The 22241-nt window shown below is 45.3% G+C and overlaps 1 protein-coding gene across 2 annotated transcripts in view; it reads right to left on the bottom strand.

Annotated features, from left to right (window-relative positions):
- MCCC1 (methylcrotonoyl-CoA carboxylase 1) overlaps nucleotides 1-22241 on the bottom strand; it is a 99769-nt gene that overhangs the window by 27820 nt on the left and 49708 nt on the right. For both annotated transcript variants that reach the window (XM_029615839.1, XM_029615840.1), the window contains exons 8-10: nucleotides 12932-13043; nucleotides 1458-1539; nucleotides 786-913 (exon numbers count right to left, since the gene is read on the bottom strand). In XM_029615839.1, the coding sequence (XP_029471699.1) occupies nucleotides 786-913; nucleotides 1458-1539; nucleotides 12932-13043 (322 nt within the window). The remainder of the gene's footprint in view (nucleotides 1-785; nucleotides 914-1457; nucleotides 1540-12931; nucleotides 13044-22241) is intronic.

The raw sequence follows: 22241 nt of genomic DNA, 5'->3' as shown, positions 1-22241 counted from the left end.
CACTCAGGAGAAAAGAGCTCCGCGTGTGAACAGTCGCGCGGAAAAAAACTGACTGAGGAGCCTCAGGCAAACGCGGGAAGATACAAAAGGGAACATAGCTGAAAGACTTTACTAGACTTAGAGAGCTCCGCCACCTATTGGCACGGAAGACGTACCCGGACAGTATGGCTAATTCAGCTGCTTATCTACGTGAAAAAATGAAATTGCACTAAACGGCTTAATGCACACTGGAAGCATATGTTAGCAGCACAAATATTCAGCTCAGCGCTGAAAATTTACGCTGCTAGCATATGTTTCTAGCATACTACAGTAATGCTGAAAGCACCAGGGATCATTATGTACTTTGATCCCGGGGAGAAAAAGGGGACCCCCAACTCAGGGTGGCTTTGAATATTGATCTCTTATATATTTAATTTATAAATTTTTTAATGTTTATTTAAGTTTGTTGAGACTTACTTGGTTATGTTATTATTGTAATTACATGTTATGATATCTCAAAACCTTTTTGTTAAAAATGTATTCACTTTGTAAACCGTTATGATGGCTTCCCGAATAACGGTATATAAAATTCTATAAATAAATAAATAAATAAATAAATAAATAAATAAAAATGCTTTAAATCTTAAATCAAAGAAATTCTTGTTCAGAATACGATCCAGTAAATAAATCATACTCTAAGAAATATATAGAGATATTTGTAGTAAAGCTCCCTATAAACACTCTTTCCCCAGTGAAATAAAAGGAACTTCAAGCAGGAGTCACTTAAACCTCACAACCTCACTTACTTTTAGCTGCCACTCCACCAAGTCAGTTCCTGTAACCATCTCTGTGACAGGATGCTCCACCTGTAGTCTGGTGTTCATCTCCATGAAGTAGAAATTGTGCTCAGCATCCATAATAAACTCCACAGTTCCTTAAAAAAGGAAAGGAAAAAAACCAAACCAAAATGGTCCAGGCTGAAGCATAGTTATTTCACATTGTACAAGATATAAAAATGGATTCTCTTTTGTTTCACATTTTGCTTTGACACAGACTAGTAGCCTCCGCCACAGGTCCCTTACTAGGTCTTCTATCAGTCTACTGTTAACATCTCCATGCTCTGAGAGAAGAATTTGGTTTCCTGCACACAGCACCATGGATCAGATTTGTGTATTATAACCTAGGAAAGTGATCCATCATACTCTGAGAAATGATCTGCAGTTTGTGCCATGTGCAACAATAGATCGTGCTACTTCTCTAGGCTATAATGTTTGTTTCCTCATATATGGATTAATTCTGAAGATTATTATATACCACGGATGCAACATTATCACAAGAAAACAGAGAGCCTGTGTGCATTGGACGTAAGTAAATGTTACAAATGGAAAATTCTCTTGAGACCTGAGAACGCTGCTCAGCGACTGCCAATTAAGGTACCCCCCCTCTACTCCCACCCCCATAAATGGAACCCTACGTACCAGCTCCCACATAATTTACTGCTTTTGCAGCTCTGACAGCAGCTTCCCCTAATTTCCTTCGAACTTCAGGATCGATTCCTGGCTGTAACAGTGATAAACATTACCAATTATATTAAATCCTTCATATTAATTCATGACTTTCGATGAAATAAAGAATGACATGCTATGTACAGCAAAGGTATCTTTACTGAATTTCTGTCATGGAAGTTGAGGGGCCAGTGTTCTCAGCTGTCACTAGAAGTATAAGATTTATTTAATAGCTCATATATGCACTGTTGCCCATGTCTGGTCTAAGACTATATACAGAACACCACATTGAATTATGCATATTATCTTGCAAAAAACATCCTTCTTTGCTGTGTTTTATAAAACATCATTGTCCACATGAAATTACTCGCCCTGCGAGGACGTGCAGAGCTGGGAGGAAAAGGAGAATTGATTCTTACCTAATTTTTGTTCTTGTAGTACCATATATCAGTCCAGACTCCTGCGTTTTGCCTCCCTGCTAGCAGATGGAGACAGAGAAAGTTTCACTGACACTATACATAACCCAGTGTGCCACCTGCAGTCCCTCAGTATTGACCTTTACTCAAGCCAAGATGACAGCAACAACCATAAATTTCTAAGCAAACTCCCTCTCCTCCAACGATCCAGAAGAAGGTGAAGTTGCCCAAATAGACAATGTAAAACTCATTTCTCAAATTTAACATAAGTGATCAGAATTAAAAGCCTCCAACAACTCTACAGTATATCAAAGCAACTGCAAGAGCAGTAGACACTCCCTCCCCAGTAAATAGGCAGGCATCTGGACTGGTACTATAGGAATTAAAATTAGCAGGTAAGAACCAATTTTCCTTTCCCTGTACATACCCAGATCAGTCCAGACTCCTGGGATGTACCTAAGCTCCCTGTAACTGGGTGGGACCTGCCTGGAGAGTTCCGCTCGTAGAACACTCTCACCAAAGCACATGGAAGCCAGAGCCCAGACATCCAAGCAATAATGCCTAGCAAAACTGTGCAATGACTTCCCAGTAGCTGCCAAGAAAATTTCATGCAGAGACACTTCTTGTGATTCAGCCCAGGAAGTCAGCCGAGAATGTATCGAGTGCGCTCCTAAACCCCCCCGGCAGCAGCTGCCCTTGAGAAATTTAAGTCGACTCGATCATTTCCTTCAGCTAAGGCACAAATATAGCCTTAGATGCCTTACTTCCCTTCTTTGAACCTCTCCACAGTACAAAGAGGTGATCCAATCTACGGAAATAATAACTGACCTTTAGATACCTCAATAATACATGTCTTTCATCACCCCTAGGTGAGAGGCGTGGAGGAATCCAAATCCGGAAAAGCTGGAAGCTCCACTATATAAGATGGAACACCAAGACTACCTCAGGCAGAAAAGAAGGCACCATGCATAAAGATACCCCAAATCAGACATCTGTAGAAAGGGATCTCAACACAACAGCACCTGGAGCTCCAAAATTCTCCTGACTGAACAAACAGCCACCAAGAAAACCACATTAAGAGTCAAGTCCTTAAACATAGCTCTCTTTAGTGGTTCAAACCAAGCCTCACACAATCCTCTAAGGACTAGATTCCAAGGTGGACAAATGTTCCACACCTGAGGATGCAAGTTCTTAGCTCCCTGGAGGAACCGTATAACATCCAGTTATGTGGACAGAGGACACCCTTGCACCTTACCCTGGAGACAACCCAATGTTGCTATCTGGACTCTCAGAGAGTTAAAGGCCAGTCCCTTGACCAGAACCTTTTTGTAGAAAAGCCAAAATAAGTGACACCATAGCCTGAACAGGCTGAGGCTGCACTTCATCAACAGCAGACCAGGACTCAAATATACTCCAAATTTGCACATATGTCAAGGATGTAGATGGTCACCTAGCCTGCAATAAGGAGGAAATAACCACTTTGGAATATCCCTTCCATCTTAGTCGTCTCCTCTCAGAAGCAAAGCCATGAGACAGAAGTGAGAAGCCACACCCGAAAATATTGGGCCCTGGTAGAAAAGTCGACTGATGTCTGAACTTCAGGGGCCATCTATGGCCGTGTTGATCAGATCTGGGAAGCATGGTCAATCATTGTGGCTACTCGGAAGCTACCAGGATCATGTTGCCCAGATGTTTCTCTACCTGCCGTAATCCCTTATCTACCAGAGGCCACAGAGGGAAGCAAAGAAGAATTCCTCGAGGCCATGGCAGCACTAGAGCTCAGATTCCTTTCATACCATGTTCTTTTCAGTGACTGTAAAACTGCGACGCCTCGGTGTTCTCTTTGATTGGAACACCCCCATCTTCCATGAATGAGACACATCGCTGTCTCCGACAGCTCCCATTCCCTGGGGTCTAACTTTCTCCGGCTGATAAAATCCACTTGAACGTTGTTCACTCTGAGACGCTGCCAGCCGCTCCAAGTGCTGCTCTGCTCATAGAATCAACTCCTGGGCCTCTCAAGCCACTGCCTGATTCTTGGTTCTGCCTTGACGGTTGATGTAGGCCATCATTGTTGCTTTGTCTGATAGGATCCATGCTGGATTGCCTTGTAACCTTGGCAAAAGGGTAAGCAACTCGAAATGCAACACTCTCGTCTCTAAACGACTGATAGACCATGAGGCCTCCTGTTTCAACCCTGGCTCTGCACTGGCTGATCTTGCCAGACCACCCTTCATCTGGAGAGGCTTGCATCGGTGGTGACTATAACCCAATTCGGAACTTCCAAATCCGCACCACATTTGAGATTGGTGTGAATAAGCTACCACGAAAGACTGTCCCTGGCTTTCCCCTCTAACAGAAGAGGAAATTATCAGGCAAGTAGTAATTTCTCAAGGAGAAATTAATACAGACAGGTGGAGCCAGAACCAGTGGGTTATGCACCTCTACCAACAGATGGAGACGGAGCAAAGTTGATGTAATGGTATATATACATCCCTGCACTGACATTAGCCTTCCAGTATTCGCTGCAAAAGCCAATTGTAGACAAACTAACAAAAACTTGATTATTAAACAACCACTCCAGTACTCAGCCAACAGGAAACCACTGAGCTCAGACAAGGAGTGCAATAAAACTAGTCTAGGGTCTGGAATGAAACTTATCAGTACTCCTTGGAACACGCAGGACGACCATAGCACAACCATTTGGCAGCCAAGGGTGGGAAGGTGACTGTTTGTACTAAAGGAAAGGAAATTATCAGGTCAGTAGTAATTTCTCCTTTCTTAGCATTTAGACAGGTGGATCTAGAACCAGTAAGATGTATCAAAGCTAATTCTGAACAGGGTAGGAGGCTGCCCATAAGAACATGCGAACATGCCATACTGGGTCAGACCAAGGGTCCATAAAGCCCAGAATCCTGTTTCCAACAGTGGCCAATCCAGGCCATAAGAACCTGGCAAGTACCCAAAAACTAAGTCTATTCCATATTACTGTTGCTAGTGGCTATTTTCTAAGTCAACTTAATTAATAGCAGGTAATGGACTTCTCCTCCAAGAACTTATCCAATCCTTTTTTAAACACAGCTATACTAACTGCACTAACCACATCCTCTGGCAACAAATTCCAGAGTTTAATTGTGCATTGAGTAAAAAAGAACTTTCTCCGATTAGTTTTAAATGTTCCACATGCTAACTTCATGGAGTGCCCCCAAGTCTTTCTATTATCTGAAAGAGTAAATAACTGAGTCACATCTACCCGTTTCTAGACCTCTCATGACTTTAAACACCTCTATCATATCCCCCCCTCAGCCGTCTCTTCTCAAAGTTGAAAAGTCCTAACCTGTTTAGTCTTTCCTCATGGGGAGCTGTTCCATTCCCCTTATCATTTTGGTCACCCCATGGTCCACCCATGCCTGGAAAAGGAATGTAAGCAGGCTACGTCGCAGCTCGGCAAATCTTGATGGGAGACAACAACCTAATCTCTGCCCATGACACTGCCTGAGCCCTAGTGGAATAAGCCCTAAACTGACTAGGCAACGGCTGCTCACCATCCACATACACAGCCGCGACTACCTCCTTAATCCAGCAGGCTATTGTAGCCCGTGATGCCGGTTCGCTCCGTTTACTCCCACTACGGAGTATAAACAGCTGGTCCATCTTTCCTGAGAAGTTCAGAAACCTCCAAATACCTAGAGATATGCCTCTTAACATCCAAGTACCGTAACAGGCAACATTCTTCCGCATCTCTCTCTCTTTCCAGAGAGGGCAGGGAAATTGGTTGATTCATATGAAAATCCAAGACCACCTTTGGCATAAAAGACGGAACAGGTCATATCTGTATTGCCCCCAGAGCCACACTCAGGAACTGCTCCCAGCAAGACAAATGCCTGCAGTTCGTAGATTCTTCATGCAGTACAAACTGCCACAAGAAACACCTTTTTCAATAAGTACCGTTAATTTCAAGGACAGGTTACACAGCGGTCAGAAGGCGGAACCCGCCAAGAAATCCAAAACTAGATTAACACTTCACAAAGGTACTGCCAATCACAGGGAAGGACAAATATGTTTCACAACTTTTAAGAAGCAAGCCACATTTGGATGAGCAGACAAGGTCCACCATTCAACTGACCTCAGAAACAGACAAGAGCCGCCACCTGTACTTTCAATGAATTAAGGACCAAACCTTTTTTCAATTCACCCTGCACATACTCCAGAATGAGTGGGATCTTAACCGAACGAGGGAGGAACCCTCAATTCTCACACCAAGCCTCAAACACTTCCCAAACCTGCATGAAAGCTAAGGAAGTGAAGAACCTTCTTGCTTATAGCAAGATGGCAATCACCACAGTGGAATATCCATGCTTCAGCATCTGAGCCCTCTCAAGGACCATACTATAAGACTAAATAGAGTTGGATCTTCGTGAAGAACAGAGCCCTGTCACAGCAGATCCCTGTGAGCCAGTAATCGGATAGGAAGGTCCACCAGGAGCTTTTGCAGATCTGCATACCACAGCCTCCTGGGCCAATCTGGTGCCACCAGAAGCACCATCCCCGTGTAACTCTCAATCCTCCGAATGATTCTGCCCAACATGGGCCACAGGGGAAAGGCATATAGGAGCTTGCCCACCAGCCACTCTTGTATAAGAGCATCGATGCCCAAAGATGTTTGATCTCTCCTGCGACTGAAGAAGCAAGAAACCTTTGCACTGTGAGATATCACCAGAAGGTCTAGATATGGGAGACCTTAGTGGTCCACTATGAGCTGGAATGCCTCGTTCAACAATTCCCATTCTCCTGAATCCAGATCCTGTCTGCATAGATAATCGGCTCTTACATTGTCTTTTCCTACAATATGGGAGGCTGAAATCTCCTGAAGATGCACTTTCGCCCATTCCATGAGTTGGGCTATTTCCTGCGAAACTTGATGGCTCTTGGTTCCTCTCTGGCAACTGATTAAGCCACTGTCATGGAACTGTCTGACACTATCTGGACCGCTCGCCCCTGCAATCGGGCCACAAATCGTAAGCACGCCAACCGGACGGCCCGGGCTTCTAGGTAATTGATGCTCCAGATAGACTCTTCTGTATTCCAGCACCCTTGGGCCATCAACTCCTGACAGTGGGCCCCCCAACCCTGGAGGCTCGCATATTTATTTATTTATTTATTTTTGATTTTTATATACCGATCTTCCTACATTAAATACAAATCAAACCGATTTACAAGGAACAGAAAATTGCCTGAACGGCGATACATAGAACTAAGAACATATATAGTAAACAGGGCAAACACAGTTAAAATTTAAAATTTAACTGAACAGAGAGAAAAATATTTACAATGCATAGTCATAAATGTCCTAGAGCATTCAAAGAGAAAAATGTGATTAGTTAAAATGCAGAGTCTGGAAATGCAAGGTTGAATAACCATGTTTTTAATTTTTTCTTAAAGGATATTGGGCAAGGATCTTGTCTAAGGTCCGGTGGGAGATTGTTCCATTGAGTGGGTCCTGAGGTAGAGAAGGCTCTGATCTTTAGTGATGTTTTTGCTTGAGGGACGAAGAGAGTGCCTTGATAAGCTCTTCTCATTGGCCTAGTGGGATTATGAAGGCGAACTTGGTGAGTTAAATCGATTGGGGCAAGATTGTGTATTGCATATTTTGCGAGTACTAGCCAGTCCAGTGATCACAGGGAAAACCCTTTCCTTAGATGGTCCCCTTGCAACCACCACTGCAACTATATGTCGATTTTCACTAGAAGGTGAAGCTGAATCGAATATTCTTGAGACTGAGGACTCCAACGTACCAGCAGGGTGTGCTGAAGAGGATGCATATGTGCCCTCACCCAAGGAACCACTTTTAGGCTGGCTGCTATTAAATGGAGTACCTGTAGATAAGGCCACACAGTCGGGCACACTGATTCTGTCAATAATCGCACCTGTGCCATTAGCTTCTGAATGCGGCTTTTCGGCAGGAGCACCCTGCCTTGCTTCATGACCAAGCCAACATCTAGGTACTCCAGTGTTTGGGATGGCTGCGGCTTGTTCTTGGCCAAGGTCACCACCCAGCCTAGTTCCTGTAATAAGGAGTTCACCTTGCGTGAGACCCGAAGGCTCTCTTCTAAGCTCTTGGAGTGAATCAGCCAATCGTTCAAATATGGGTGAACCAGAATGCCATTCTCTCTTAATACTGCCGCAATCACCACCATAACTCTGGAAAAGGTTCTGGGTCCAGTGGCCAGACCAAAAGGTAGTGCAAGAACTGATAGTGTCACCCCCAACATAGCAAAATGTAAACATTGCTGATGCTACAGTTGGCTGGGAATATGAAGGTATGCTTATTTATTTATTTATTTTATTTAAGGCTTTTATATACCGACTTTCTTGATACAAATCAAATCAACTCGGTTTACATCGAACTAAGCATAACTATAACCAACCAATTAACAAGTGCCAATTTAGAGGAGCATAAAGTTACATTATAACAAGGATGCCTTAACTGGGAGAAGGAAAAAAAGAGGGGGAGAATGAAGATAAATTACTATATACAATAGAATATGTGAGGGAGGCAAGGAGCCGACTTCATGATTAGCATTTATTTACATGCTTCTGACAAATCCAGTGACGTCAGAAATTCCCCCAACTATACTGCCATTATTACTCAGCATAAGGTTTCCATGCGAATTCGAATCACCTGCAAATGACTGTTGACTCCCATGATATCTAGGTTGGGGCAATAGGAGCCTTCCTTCTTTGGCACAATGAAGTAAATGGAATATCGGCCCATATTTTCTTGAGACCTGGGTATTGGGACTACAGCCCACAGGCTGAGGAGACTCTATAGCGTACACCACTGCTTGCCTCTTCTGCAGAGAGTTGCTTGGGGACACTATGAAGACATCCCGAGGAACACTGAGAAACTCCAGAGCATAACAGTCTCTTATCTCTAGCAAGATCTCGACCCACCTCTGGTAAAATAGAGAGAGGCGATCCCCTATTTTTTGTTCCCGGAGTGGGTCGGCACACCTTCATTGAGCGGCTCAGGGGGCACCACTAACTGAGCCTGCACCTCTTCTGGGCTGTCTGGGACGAAAGGACTGAGAGCTGTCCAAGGGCAGAGATCTCTGAGAAGCCGCTCCTATATAGGGACGAAAATGTCTGAAACCCCTGACACAACTTCTCATGCCGAAGGAACGTGGCGTCTGTTTCTTGTTTTCTGGCAACCAAGGAATCTGAGCCTCACCCCACTTATTAGCCATTTTCTCCAGCTCACTCCCAAACAAGAATGATCCTTTAAAGGGTAATTTAGTAAGATTAGACTTTGAAATTGTATTGGCCGACCAATTCCTGAGCCAAAGCTGACGTCTGGCCACTATTACCGAAGCCATCCCTCTGGCAGAAGTGAGGACCAGGTCGCAGACTGCATCTGCCAAAAAGGCGACTGCTGGTTCCATCACTGCCCTGGAACTCACACCAGATTCACTGACTTCTTGAGAAAGAAGTAAGCAAGAGCGAGCTACCAGCGAAAAACACGAAGCTATCTGCAAATTCATTGCCATTGCTTCAAAGCTTGCTTAAGGATGGCCTCAAGTTTTCTATCTTGAGCATCCTTCAATGTGGCTCCCCCTTCCACAAGAATAGTTGTGCAACTGGTGACAGCACACACGAGTGCATCCACTTTCGGAAAACGCAACTGCTCCCTCACAGCTGAATCCAAGGGATACAGCTCTCCCAAGGTTCGTCCACCTTTAAAATTAGTTTCTGGGGTGCCCCATTCAAGATCAATCAATTCTTGAATAGCTTCCATAATAGGAAAGAAACACAAGGCTTTACGAAAATAAATCAAAATAGGATCTTTCTTTGACTCAGACACGGAATCAACCTCCGGTACTCCCAGCATCTTCAATGTCTGGGAAGTCAGAGCCGGTAACTCATCTCTATGAAAGAAATGCAACATAGATCTATATGGCTCCAGCCCTGGAGGAACTTCCCCATCTTCCAAGAAATAAGGATTGCTTTCTTCATCCATGCCACCCAGATCCTGATCAGAGTGATCTGCGGCAGGCCTAGACTTACTCCAACACTTACCTGCAACACTAGGTGTGTGGGGATCGGCAGACTGCGATCCTGAATTGCTATTAATTGGGCCAAACAACTGTGCCTGAAGAAAAGACTGCAGCCCTTGAAAAAATTCCACCCAAGAAAAGATAGATGGATCCAGTCCAAAACCAGGGGACCTTGGTACTGCGCCCACTGATCTACCTTCCCCCGCTGAGTAACTGGTTGGGGGAGTCACAATTCCAGACGAGATCTCTGGCAACTATTTTTCCATTCCCGCAACAAGCTGAGAAGGACCGATCTTAGCAAAATCAGAAGGAGATAAGTATCCAAACAGTACTGATACAAATTAGAGGGAATGCCAAGCTGAGTTGGTCAAATATGGTAAGCAGCACACTTGGCAAGACGCTTAAGGCTTCTTTGCTATTTGGTGCCATAATAAAAATAACACACTCTAAACTAACTCCGAGAAGAGTGCGTGCCTAGCTGAGCTCGTTGAAAAGGAGTGGACACTCCAAAAATTAGGCATCCAATATACCCAAACAGCTGGATGACCAATTTCTCTTACGTCCAACTTTTAGGAGCCCTGAAGCACACCACTGTGCATCCAACTAAGAGCCTCCTGGTGCACTACCAAGCGCTCTGGAAGACATCCTATGCGCACAACTATGCATCCATATGCGCCCAACTGGGCATCCAGCTAAGTGCACTATTAGATGCAGAGCCGGGAGTCCAGCTGGGCATTCAGCACAAAATTAAGTCCTGAAGAGGGCAGACACGTGCCATGGAAAAGCGCACGAATGCTGTCATGGCCTACCATGCGGCAAAATTCGGAGCCTGAGAGCAGGGCCTAGCCCAAGCATCTGCTCAACCCGCCAGGCTGCCCGAGTTCCCCAACTCCCCCAGAGGCAGGAATGGATGTTGGACTGGCATGCTGAGCATGGAGATCGGAGGGGAGAGGAATCTCTAAAATCAACTCCCCCTCTTTCACGTCCCATTTAAAAAACAAAACAAAACAAAAAAAAAAAAAACTCTTTACCTGAGCTCAGCCCATCCCAGCTGAGAATGGAGTCCATCTCCGGCTGTGGAGGGGGAGAGGACATGTACCTTCATTGCCATGCTTGGCTTCTTGCACCTGCTTGTCTTTCAGTTTTTTGGGGGGTTTTTTGTTTTTGTTTTTGTTTTTTTTTTTACAACTAAGTCCACACTGGAAAAAGAAAACTAGTACTCATCTGAGGAAGAATCCACCAAAATCACCTCAGGAAATCTCAACTGAGGGAGGGACCATATGGTATCACCCCAGGAAAGCGGGGCAATAAACTTCTATCCTTCTTTCTCCTTCTATTAAACTTCAACATACTCCCCAGTGGGGAGATGCACGTCCACCATCTGCTGGAGACGTGCAGCGGTATTTATACCATGATGTCAGCTTTGCTCTATCGCCATCTGCTCGTAAAGATGCATAACCCTCTGGTTCTGAATCCACCTGTCTGAATGCTGAGAAATAACTAATTCCAGCGGGAGAGAAGAGCCCCCTAAAGAGGCTGCATATGCACATATGCCCAGTGCATTAACTACAATGATTATGTCATAGAACCCAGGACCTGTAAATAGCCCCAGACCCTGGACACCAAAACCTCTAGCAGAAGCCTTATCTAACCCTACAATCTTAGCAATCTCTCTCCGAGAGAAACACTCTCTCTGCCATCGTGTCGAACTGAGCTCCCAGATACTCCAGAGTTTCAAAAAGGACTAATTGGCTCATTGCTAGGTTCACCACCCCATCCTAGAGACTTCAAGCATATTGGCACCTTTTGTACCGATTGTCGACAGAAGTCCTCTGATTTTGCATGAATGAGCCAGTTGTCCAAAACACCCTCCTTTTGCAATGCGGTTGCCCCCACCACTATCACCTTGGTGAAAGAACGTGGAGCTGCTGCACAGATTTCTTCAATTAGTCCTTTTTTTTTTTTTTTTTAACTCTCTGTGAATAAATAATGTTACATAGAAACCAATTCTTTACTTTGGTGCAGAGGTTCCGGTTCCAGGAGAGCAGGCCTTATGGCAGATTAGAAAACATTCAGACTACTAGGTACATCAGTCTCCTTTCACAAACTTTAGCAACCCAACCCAGGACAAACTGCATAAAAGAGATACTTCCCTGCTCCACTGAGCTTGCAGTATAGAATTTCCAGGAGGTTCCACCACTGTCTCAAGGTGGGATGAGGGATCTGGACCACCAGATGTCCACCCCACGGACCTCTGGACCGATCTATCAGAAAGGTCCCCAACCCCCTGCTCATCTGCCTCAAACCAAAGGGGGATGGCTCCATCAGGACCTCACAACCCCCTGGGAGGATCCAGAAGTTTTCTGGTCTTATTTTTTTTTTCTCTCTCCAGACTGCAGGTTTTGCACCATCTACCATCTGCTGGAGACAGAGAAATACTGAGAGACTGCAGGTGGCACACTGGGTTATGTAGAGTGTCAGTGAAACTTTCTCTGTCTCCATCTGCTGGCAGGGAGGCAAACCCCAGGAGTCTGGATTGATGTGGGTATGTACAGAGAAAAGGCAGATTACCCGATTACCATTCACTTTCTGGTGGTATTTTGGATTAGAGGGGTTGGAGGTTTTAGAAGTTGGGGAATAAAGATGAACAGACTGCAGCAGAGACTCAAGGGAGCTTTGTGTGTTTGTCTTTAACACCCCCCCCCCCACCTCTCCCCAAGGGTTTGAGAATAAGAACTGGGGACCCCATCAGTGTACCCAGCAAATAGTTATATCCAGGGGTGGGCTGTTGTCGATGTCTCTCCATCTTGTTAACCACCAACATCATTTGCAAATGTAAGAACAAAAATCTATTTTAAAAGAAAAGTATCTCCACTTCCCACCTCGTGTCACTTCTCAAATTTAAAAAAAAAAAAAGTAATTTCTTCTCTTTCATTTTCTAATTCAGTTTGGATTTTCAAATCTAAGCTCGACTTACCCCTGGAGCCTCCTCGATGATTTTCTGATGTCTTCTTTGTACGCTGCAGTCTCTTTCAAACAAGTAGACTGCATTGCCGTGCTGATCCCCAAACACCTGGACTTCAACGTGCCTGAAACAGAGACACCAGTAAGTACCAGCAGCAGTTCAGTGATGCCGGTGTGCTATCATACAGTCAGCAGAAACTGCAGAAATCAAAAGAGAATTTAAAATCTAGCGCTTGTTTCTCTGCCAATTTTTTTTGTTTATTTATTTATTTTCGCTAGTGGATTTCACGCTTGTAACTAGTACCAGATTAAAAGCACAGGAAGAGGAAGCTTTCCATTCATCCACTAAGATGACAGTGCAGCTAAAGGGAGTGACTTACTCCAGCTTACACGGAAAAAGCAAGTCAGGCTTCTTTATTTTGACTTTTAATGCCTCTGATTCAAAGGATTTCACTTTGAGAACTTCATAACAGCAGTGTCTCACGATTCCTAATAAACTAGAGTCGAGTTGATCACCATCCACGAGGCACATGCAAACCTTGCCCGCATGGCCCTGCCAAGTCCCTTTGAGCCTGTCCTAAATAAACTATGTGCACTATTGAGAAAGTAAATTATTTATTGTTGCCATCCAATCACTGACTTCATTGCTGAGACCACCAGTTAAATAGCTAATCTACAGCCAACACATTGAAACCCCCCATCCCCCCACCAATTTGCCTTTATTAATTATGACAATAACATAATGACATGATTCCCAGATCATAAGTCAAGAATATAAGAAAAACTTAACAGAGAGTTCAAACATAGAAATTGCGCTATTTTCTCCTCAACCCCTATAAAACAATAAATTATAAGTTTTGGGAGCAGGAACCAAGGGTTGATCCCTTCAGTAAAAACACACCCCATCCACAGTATTCCACTGTAATAACCAACGCCTACAGGTAAACCATATTTCCTTCGTTAATTAACCTCAACCTTTTTTTGTATCTCAAAATGCAAAGACATAATTATAAGACTGCCATGCTTTTGAGAATCCCATCTTCAGCTTGGGTGGCTTCATGAAGTATTTTCACCTTTGGGAGCATATAAAGCAAAAATACCTGACTTGGATAAATGTTCACAATGTGCACAAGGAAAAACTTCTCTAGTGCATCGTCTATGGGAATGCCTAAAGATACAACATTTTTGGCAACGTATCTTACCTTTTAATGTTGTCTTAACAAATAAAGGGATTCCATAGTCGTTGGCCTTTTGTATTATAGGGCAAGTTTAAAAAAAAAATCTTCAATGGTAAATTTCACAAACTATTATTGGCAAAAGGAGGTCTTATAGCAAAGTGATATATTCTGACAAAATGGCTTAAGAAAGAAGGTCCACATCTTGCTTTATGGAAAGCTGGTATGTTAGACTTGCTTCTTCTAGCGTGCAAAAAACAGTAGATTTTATTTGCAATACTGAAATGAAGTTCACAGAAGGATGCAGCTTCAGTGACCTTGTTTATCTTTAAATGGCATTTAAATATATCCTCTTAGGTTATATCTACAGTAAGTTCAGTGTTCCAGATGTCTGCTAATACCTTATAGGTTGTATACATTTTAACAGGATGTAGAAACATATACAGACAAGGCAAAGAACTCTGACCCTTTTTATAAATGTGTATTAATCTTCTAAAGGTCCAAGATTTATTTTATTTAAAGGAAAATTAGTTTCTTACCTGCTAATTTTCGTTCCTGTAGTACCAAGGATCAGTCCAGACTGCTGGGTTATGCCTCCCCTCCAGCAGATGGAGTCAGAGAAAAGCTGAAAAGCACCCCCTAGATATACTGGTGTGCCACGTGCGATCCCTCAGTATAATCAATATCAAAGCAGAATGAAATATACACACCACAACCAAAGTTGGTTTTTTTTTTGTAAGAACCAATGACTAGAGCAATAAACATATGTGAAAAACCCCTCTGTAAACGAATAACATGAGGAAGACATCTGTGAAGAGAAAACAGAAAATATGACATGAAAACGAGCGGACTCTCCTGTATCCGACATTCCTGGGCGGGCGTCTGGACTGATCCTTGGTACTACAGGAACGAAAATTATCAGGTAAGAAACTAATTTTCCTTTCCCTGTACGTACCAGGATCAGTCCAGACTGCTGGGATGTACTCGAGCCGCCTAAATTGGGTGGGACCCCGAGATTCCCGCTCGAAGCACACTGCTGCCAAAGGACTCTACAGCTGGATCTCAAACATCCAACCTATAATGCCGAGCAAACGTGTGCAATGACTTCCAAGTAGCCACTCTGCAAATTTCCTGAGGCGAAACACATTGGCTTTCCGCCCAAGGTGCCGTCTGAGAGCGGAGAGAGTGAGCCTTGAGACCATCAGGATCAGGATGTCCGTGGCATATATACGTGGAAGCAATAGCCTCCTTCAGCCAGCGAGCGATGGTGGCCTTAGAAGCCATATGCCCCTTCTTTGGACCATTCCACAAGACAAAAAGATGATCCAACCACCGAAACTCATTAGTAACTTCCAAATATCGTGAAAGAGTCCGCCGGACATCTAAGCGCCGCAAGTCTCGACCGTGAACTGAATGGGTATCCTCCGCCGAAAAGGATGGAAGGTCAACAGACTGATTGACGTGGAAAGGCGAGACCACCTTAGGCAAAAAGGAGGGTACCGTCCTTAGGGATACTCCCGAGTCTGTAATATGCAAAAATGGTTCCCGGCATGATAACGCCTGTACTTCGGAGACACGACGCGCCGAACAAATAGCTAAGAGAAAAACTGTTTTGAGAGTTAAATCTTTCAAGGTGTTGTGCTTAATGGGCTCAAACGACGAGGCGCAAAGACCTCTGAGAACCAAATTCAAGCTCCAGGATGGATAAAGCGCTCGTACCGGAGGACATAGATGCTTGACACCGCGTAGGAAACTAACCACATCCGGATGACCTGCGACAGAAGAGCCTTCAATCTTACCACGCAGACAGCCCAAGGCCGCCATCTGTACTCTAAGAGATAGGCCAGGCCCTTCCCTCAAGCCCTCTTGCAAAAAGGCTAGAATATGCACTATAGAAGCCCGCCGTGGGGTCACACTCAACCCACTGCACCAAGAATCAAAAAGCTTCCAGACTAACATAGGCAAGGGAAGTCAAGGTCTTGCGGGCCCCTAAGAAGTGTGGAAATTACGGCTACCGGATAACCCTTCTTTCTCAGTTGCCTCCTTTCATAAGCCAAGCTGCTAGACAAAAGCGATCCGCTTGATCGAAAAATACGGGCCCCTGCCCTAGAAGATTCGGAATGTGCTCCAGCTGCAAGGGATCGTCCACCTCCAGAGCCACTAGAATAACCAGCCCCCGGTGGGATTCGATGCGTCGTAGAACTTTTCCCACCAGTGGCCAAGGGGGAAACACATACAGTAGAATGTCTGGAGGCCACGGAAGCACTAGGGCATCTACCCCTTCTGAGCCGTGCTCTCTCCTGCGACTGAAGAAGCGAGCCGCCATCAAATCCAACCGTGGGGTCCCCCAACGGCAAGTTATGAGTCGCAATGCCTCGGGCGACAGCTCCTACTCTCCTGGGTCCAGTCGCTGCCGGCTGAGAAAATCCGCCCGGACATTGTCCACTCCTGCGATGTGGGAAGCCGCTAGACAGCTTAGGTGACGCTCAGCCCAAGCCATCAACAAGTCCGCCTCAGAAGCCACTGGGCGACTTCTTGTACCTCCCTGCCGATTGATGTACGCTACCATTGTCGCATTGTCGGACAAAACCCGTACTGCTCGACGATGAATCAAGGGAAGAAAGTAACGGAGGGCCATGCGAACCGCTCTGGTTTCCAGCCGATTGATCGACCATTTGGCTTGACGAGGTGTCCATCGCCCCTGCGTCGACCTGGACTGACAGACTGCTCCCCAACCTGTCAGACTGGCATCCGTCGTCACGATGATCCAAGGTGGAGGTTCCAAGTCCACCCCTTGAAGAAGATGCGTCGGTACCAACCACCAACTGAGACTGGTCCTGGCAGGCTCCAATAGCGGTAGTTGCAGCTGATAGTCCTTGGACTTGTGATCCCAACGGGAAAGCAGTGCCCTTTGCAAAGGTCGCATATGAGCAAAAGCCCATGGGACCAGAGCAAGTTATTGGGCCATATGCCCAATAACTTGTAAATAATCCCACACCGTGAGCAAAGGGAGAGCCAAAAGGCGCCGCACATGATACATTAAGTTGTCCATCCTCTGGCGGGGTAGGAACACCTTGCCCGCCCGAGTGTCGAAGAGGGCTCTCCAATCTCTGGGACGGTACTAGATGGTTCTTTTCGAAATTGACTATCCATCCCAGGAACCGCAGCCTGTCCAACACAGACTGCACCGCTATCTTGCAAAGAGCCTCCGACTTTGCCCGGATCAGCCAATCGTCCAGATAGGGATGAACTAAAATCCCTTGGCACCACAGAGACGCTGCAACCACCACCATCACCTTAAGAACATAATAAATTGCCATGCTGGGTCAGACCAAGGGTCCATCAAGCCCAGCATCCTGTTTCCAACAGAGGCCAAACCAGGCCACAAGAACCTGGCAATTACCCAAACACCTAGAAGATCCCATGCTACTGATGCAATTAATAGCAGTGGCTATTCCCTAAGTAAACTTGATTAATAGCAGTTAATGGACTTCTCTTCCAAGAACATATCCAAACCTTTTTTGAACCCAGCTACACTAACTGCACTAATCACATCATCTGGCAACAAATTCCAGAGCTTTATTGTGCGTTGAGTGAAAAAGAACTTTCTCCGATTAGTCTTAAATGTGCTACTTGCTAACTTCATGGAATGCCCCCTAGTCCTTCTATTATTCGAAAGTGTAAATAACCGAGTCACATCTACTCGTTCAAGACCTCTCATGATCTTAAAGACCTCTATTATATCCCCACTCAGCCGTCTCTTCTCCAAGCTGAAAAGCCCTAACCTCTTCAACCTTTCCTCATAGGGGAGCTGTTCCATCCCCTTTATCATTTTGGTTGCCCTTCTTTGTACCTTCTCCATTGCAACTATATCTTTTTTGAGATACGGCGACCAGAATTGTACACAGTATTCAAGGTGTGGTCTCACCATGGAGTGATATAGAGGCATTATAACATTTTCCGTTTTATTAACCATTCCCTTCCTAATAATTCCTAACATTCTATTTGCTTTTTTGACTGCTGCAGCACACTGAGCCGACGATTTCAATGTATTATCTACTATGTCGCCTAGATCTCTTTCTTGGGTGGTAGCTCCTAATAATAATAACATCGTGTAACTATAGCAAGGGTTATTTTTCCCTATATGAAACACCTTGCACTTGTCCACATTAAATTTCATCTGCCATTTGGATGCCCAATCTTCCAGTCTTGCAAGGTCCTCCTGTAATGTATCACAGTCTGCTTGTGATTTAACTACTCTGAATAATTTTGTATCATCCGCAAATTTGATAACGTCACTCGTCATATTCCTTTCCAGATCATTTATATATATATTGAAAAGCACCGGTCCAAGTACAGATCCCTGAGGCACTCCACTGTTTACCCTTTTCCACTGAGAAAATTGACCATTTAGTCCTACTCTCTGTTTCCTATCTTTTAACCAGTTTGTAATCCACGAAAGGACATCGCCTCCTATCCCATGACTTTCTAGTTTTCTTAGAAGCCTCTCATGAGAGACTTTATCAAACGCCTTCTGAAAATCCAAATACACTACACCTACCGGTTCACCTTTATCCACATGTTTATTAACCCCTTCAAAAAAATGAAGCAGGTTTGTTAGGCAAGACTTCCCTTGGGTAAATCTGTGTTGACTGTGTTCCATTAAATCATGTCTTTCTATATCAGGGGTCAGGAACCTTTTTGGCTGAGAGAGCCATAAACGCCACATATTTTAAAATGTAATTCCATGAGAGCCATACAATATGTTTAAAACTAAATACAAGTAAATGTGTGCATTTTATGTAAGATCACACTTTTAAAGTACAATAAGTCTCTGAAAATATTACACCAGGCCTTAAGACACCAATACATCTCCTATTAGGAAAACGGACCAAGTCAGGCTGCTATAGAGTCCTACACAGAAACTACACGCCAGCAGAAAACCTCACCTGAATCACGTGCTGTCCCTCACCTCACATAGAATAAAGAGACCAAAATCATAACAAGAAGCATGCAGAAAAAACTGAATTGAAAACTGCAACAAGCCAGAGTCTCTGTATGCAGTGTAACAAAGGAAAAAAGAAACATCACCCATCCTTATAAAACAAATCAAGAAATATAAAATCATCAGCAGTAACTGTACTAACAAAAAGAACATATTTCGAAACAGCGGATGAGTGGAATATCCAATAATTAAAAACTCATATAAAACATTTCCAGATACCAACAAAATATTTCAAAATAGCAGACACAAAGACCCAGTAATGAAAAATAATAAGGATACAAAAATGTTTTTGCTCTGCATACCTGGGAACGTTTGATATCCAGGTGTCCTGAGATTGTTTTGAATTAGCAGGAGGAGGGGTGGTTTGCTTGGAACTTTCTCCTCTCTCAGTCACATACCAGCGCTCTCTCTCATACTGGCTCTCAATGACACACCTATACACACATGCTCTCAGTACTCACATATACACATGCTTTTTCTCTCTCACTTATACAGGCTCTTAATTACACATTTACACACATGCTGTCTATCTTTTCACACTTACACACACACACAGGCTCTCAATCACATACTCACATGCTCCATCACCTAAACCAGCTCTCAATCACATACAGACACACATGAACTCTCTTACTTATACACACAGGCTCTTAATCATACATACACATGATTTCTCTCACACACAAAGGATCTCAATCATACACACATACTCTTTCACACAAACAGGTTTTCAATCACAAACTTACACATTCAGGTTCCCAATGGTAAACTTACATTCATGCTCTCTCTCTCTCACAGGCAGGCTCTCAATCACAGACATACTCTCTTTCACATGTACAGGCTCTCAATCATTCACGTACATGCAAATCTCTCTCTCACACACACACACACACAGCACCCCCCCCCCCCGCAGCCCGGAAGAGGAAGTGGAGAGTATCGGGTGCGTGCGCGGCAAGAAGAGGCCACGCTAGTGCGCTCGGCATCGGCCCGAAGAAAAGAAGACTGCAGCGCGGCTCGAGGAAAATGAAGAGGTTCAACCGCGGCCGATGGGACTCCGCCTCCGCGAGGGCTGAAAATGAAGAGGTTAGCGTTGGGAGAAGGCTGCTGCTGCTGCGAGTTCCCGGGGTGGGGGAGAGAGAGAGTGAATGAGTGAGCAAACACATGCTTGCTCGCTCATTCACTCTCTCCCCCACCCCGGGAACTCGCGGCAGCAGCAGCCTTCTCCCAACGCTACCTCTTCATTTTCAACCCTCGCGGAGGCGGAGACCCATCGGCCGCGGTTGAAGCTCTTCATTTTCCTCCGAGCCACGCTGCAGTCTTCTTTTCTTCGGGCCGATGCCGAGCACACTAGCGTGGCCTCTTCTTGCCGCGCACGCACCCGATACTCTCCACTTCCTCTTCCGGGCTGCCGGGGGGGGGGGGGGGGGGGGGAAGAAGAGAAAGAAGAGAGCACGCCGGTGCCGCTGACTCCAGCTGTCCTGCCGCATTCCGCCCGGGCTGACAGCATTTTAAGCCCGGGCGGAGGAGGACCGGGGAGCAGCTGGGTCAGCGGGAAAGTGTGGCGACACTTGTCTGCGAGCCAGATGCAGCCCTCAAAAGAGCCATATCTGGCTCGCGAGCCATGGGTTCCCGACCCCTGTTCTATATGCTCTACAATTTTGATCTTGAGGATAGTTTCCACTATTTTTCCCAGCATTGAAGTTAGGCTCACTGGTCTATAGTTACCCGGATTACCCCTGGAGCCTTTTTTAAATATTGGGGTTACATTGGCCACCCTCCAGTCTTCAGGTACAATGGATGATTTTAATGATAGGTTACAAATTTTAACTAATAGGTCAGAAATTTCATTTTTTAGTTCCTTTAGTACCCTAGGATGCATACCATCTGGTCCAGGTGACTTGCTACTCTTTAGTTTGTCGCCAACCCGAAAGGTAGGGCGCAGAACTGGTAATGCTTTCCTAGGATCATGAATCGGAGAAATCTTTGATGGTGCGCTTGAATGCCTATGTGCAGATAAGCCTCCGTTAGGTCTAAAGAGGCCAAAAACTCGCACTTGTGGACGGCCGCAAACACTGACCACAACGTTTCCATCCGAAAACGCGGTACGTGCAAGGCTTGGTTGACCTGCTTCAAATCCAGAATCGGACGAAACACGCCTTCCTTCTTGGGAATCACAAAGTAAATTGAGTAACGACCAGTCCTGCACTCAGCTGCCGGGACTGGAACCACGGCCCCCAGCGCTCGCAACCGAGAGAGTGTCTGAGCAATAACTTGTTGTTTGTCCGGGGGACCGCAAGGAGACACCAGAAATAAATTGCAGAGCGGGCGAGCAAAATCCAAAAGCGTAACCGCGATTTACAATATCGAGAACCCACTGGTCCGACGTTATCTTGACCCATTCCTCCCGAAAGAGGGATAACCGCCCTCCAATTCGAGGCACGGAGAAATGAGTCGGTGCCCCTTCATTGGGAGGACTTGCTGGGAATGAAACTATGGGGGGCCCCCGAATGCTGAGGTCTCCTGCCCCGAAAGGAATGCGTCCATGCCTGAGACCGGGTTGCCGACTGCCTCTGAGGAAAAGATCCTCTACCTGCCCGAAAATGGCGCTGACCCCGGAAACAGCCTCTAAACGCGCCCGTCGAGCGAAACTGCCTAGGTTTATCCTCAGGGAGTTTATACACTTTATTGTCCCCCAAGTCCTTAATAAGCTGTTCCAGCACGTCCCCAAAAAAGCAACTTTCCTTTGAAAGGAAAGGACCCCATCCGGGACTTGGAGGAGGCATCTGCCGACCAATTACGGAGCCATAAAAGCCGTCTTGCTGAAACTGCCGATGACATTGTGCGTGCAGACGTCCGTAGAAGATCATATAAGGCGTCTGTTGTGTAAGCGACCGCCACCTCCATACGGTTAGCCTGTTCCGTCTCCTCCGGAGGGAGCTCCTGGGCCGTAAGCAACTGCTGCACCCAGCGGAGAGTGGCCCTCTGCATGAGACTGCTACAAACTGCAGCCCGGATCCCGAGTGCAGAAACTTAAAAAATGCGCTTCAATAAAACCTCCAACTTCCTATCCTGAAGGTCCTTAAGGGCCGTACCGCCAGTCACTGGAATAGTGGTATGCTTAATAACAGCCGTGACCGCTGAAT

The sequence above is a fragment of the Rhinatrema bivittatum genome, chromosome 9 (assembly GCF_901001135.1).
Source record: "Rhinatrema bivittatum chromosome 9, aRhiBiv1.1, whole genome shotgun sequence".
NCBI lineage: Eukaryota > Metazoa > Chordata > Amphibia > Gymnophiona > Rhinatrematidae > Rhinatrema > Rhinatrema bivittatum.
The sequence above is the reverse complement of the archived record's forward strand: the minus strand, read 5'-3'. Positions and strand labels throughout refer to the sequence as shown.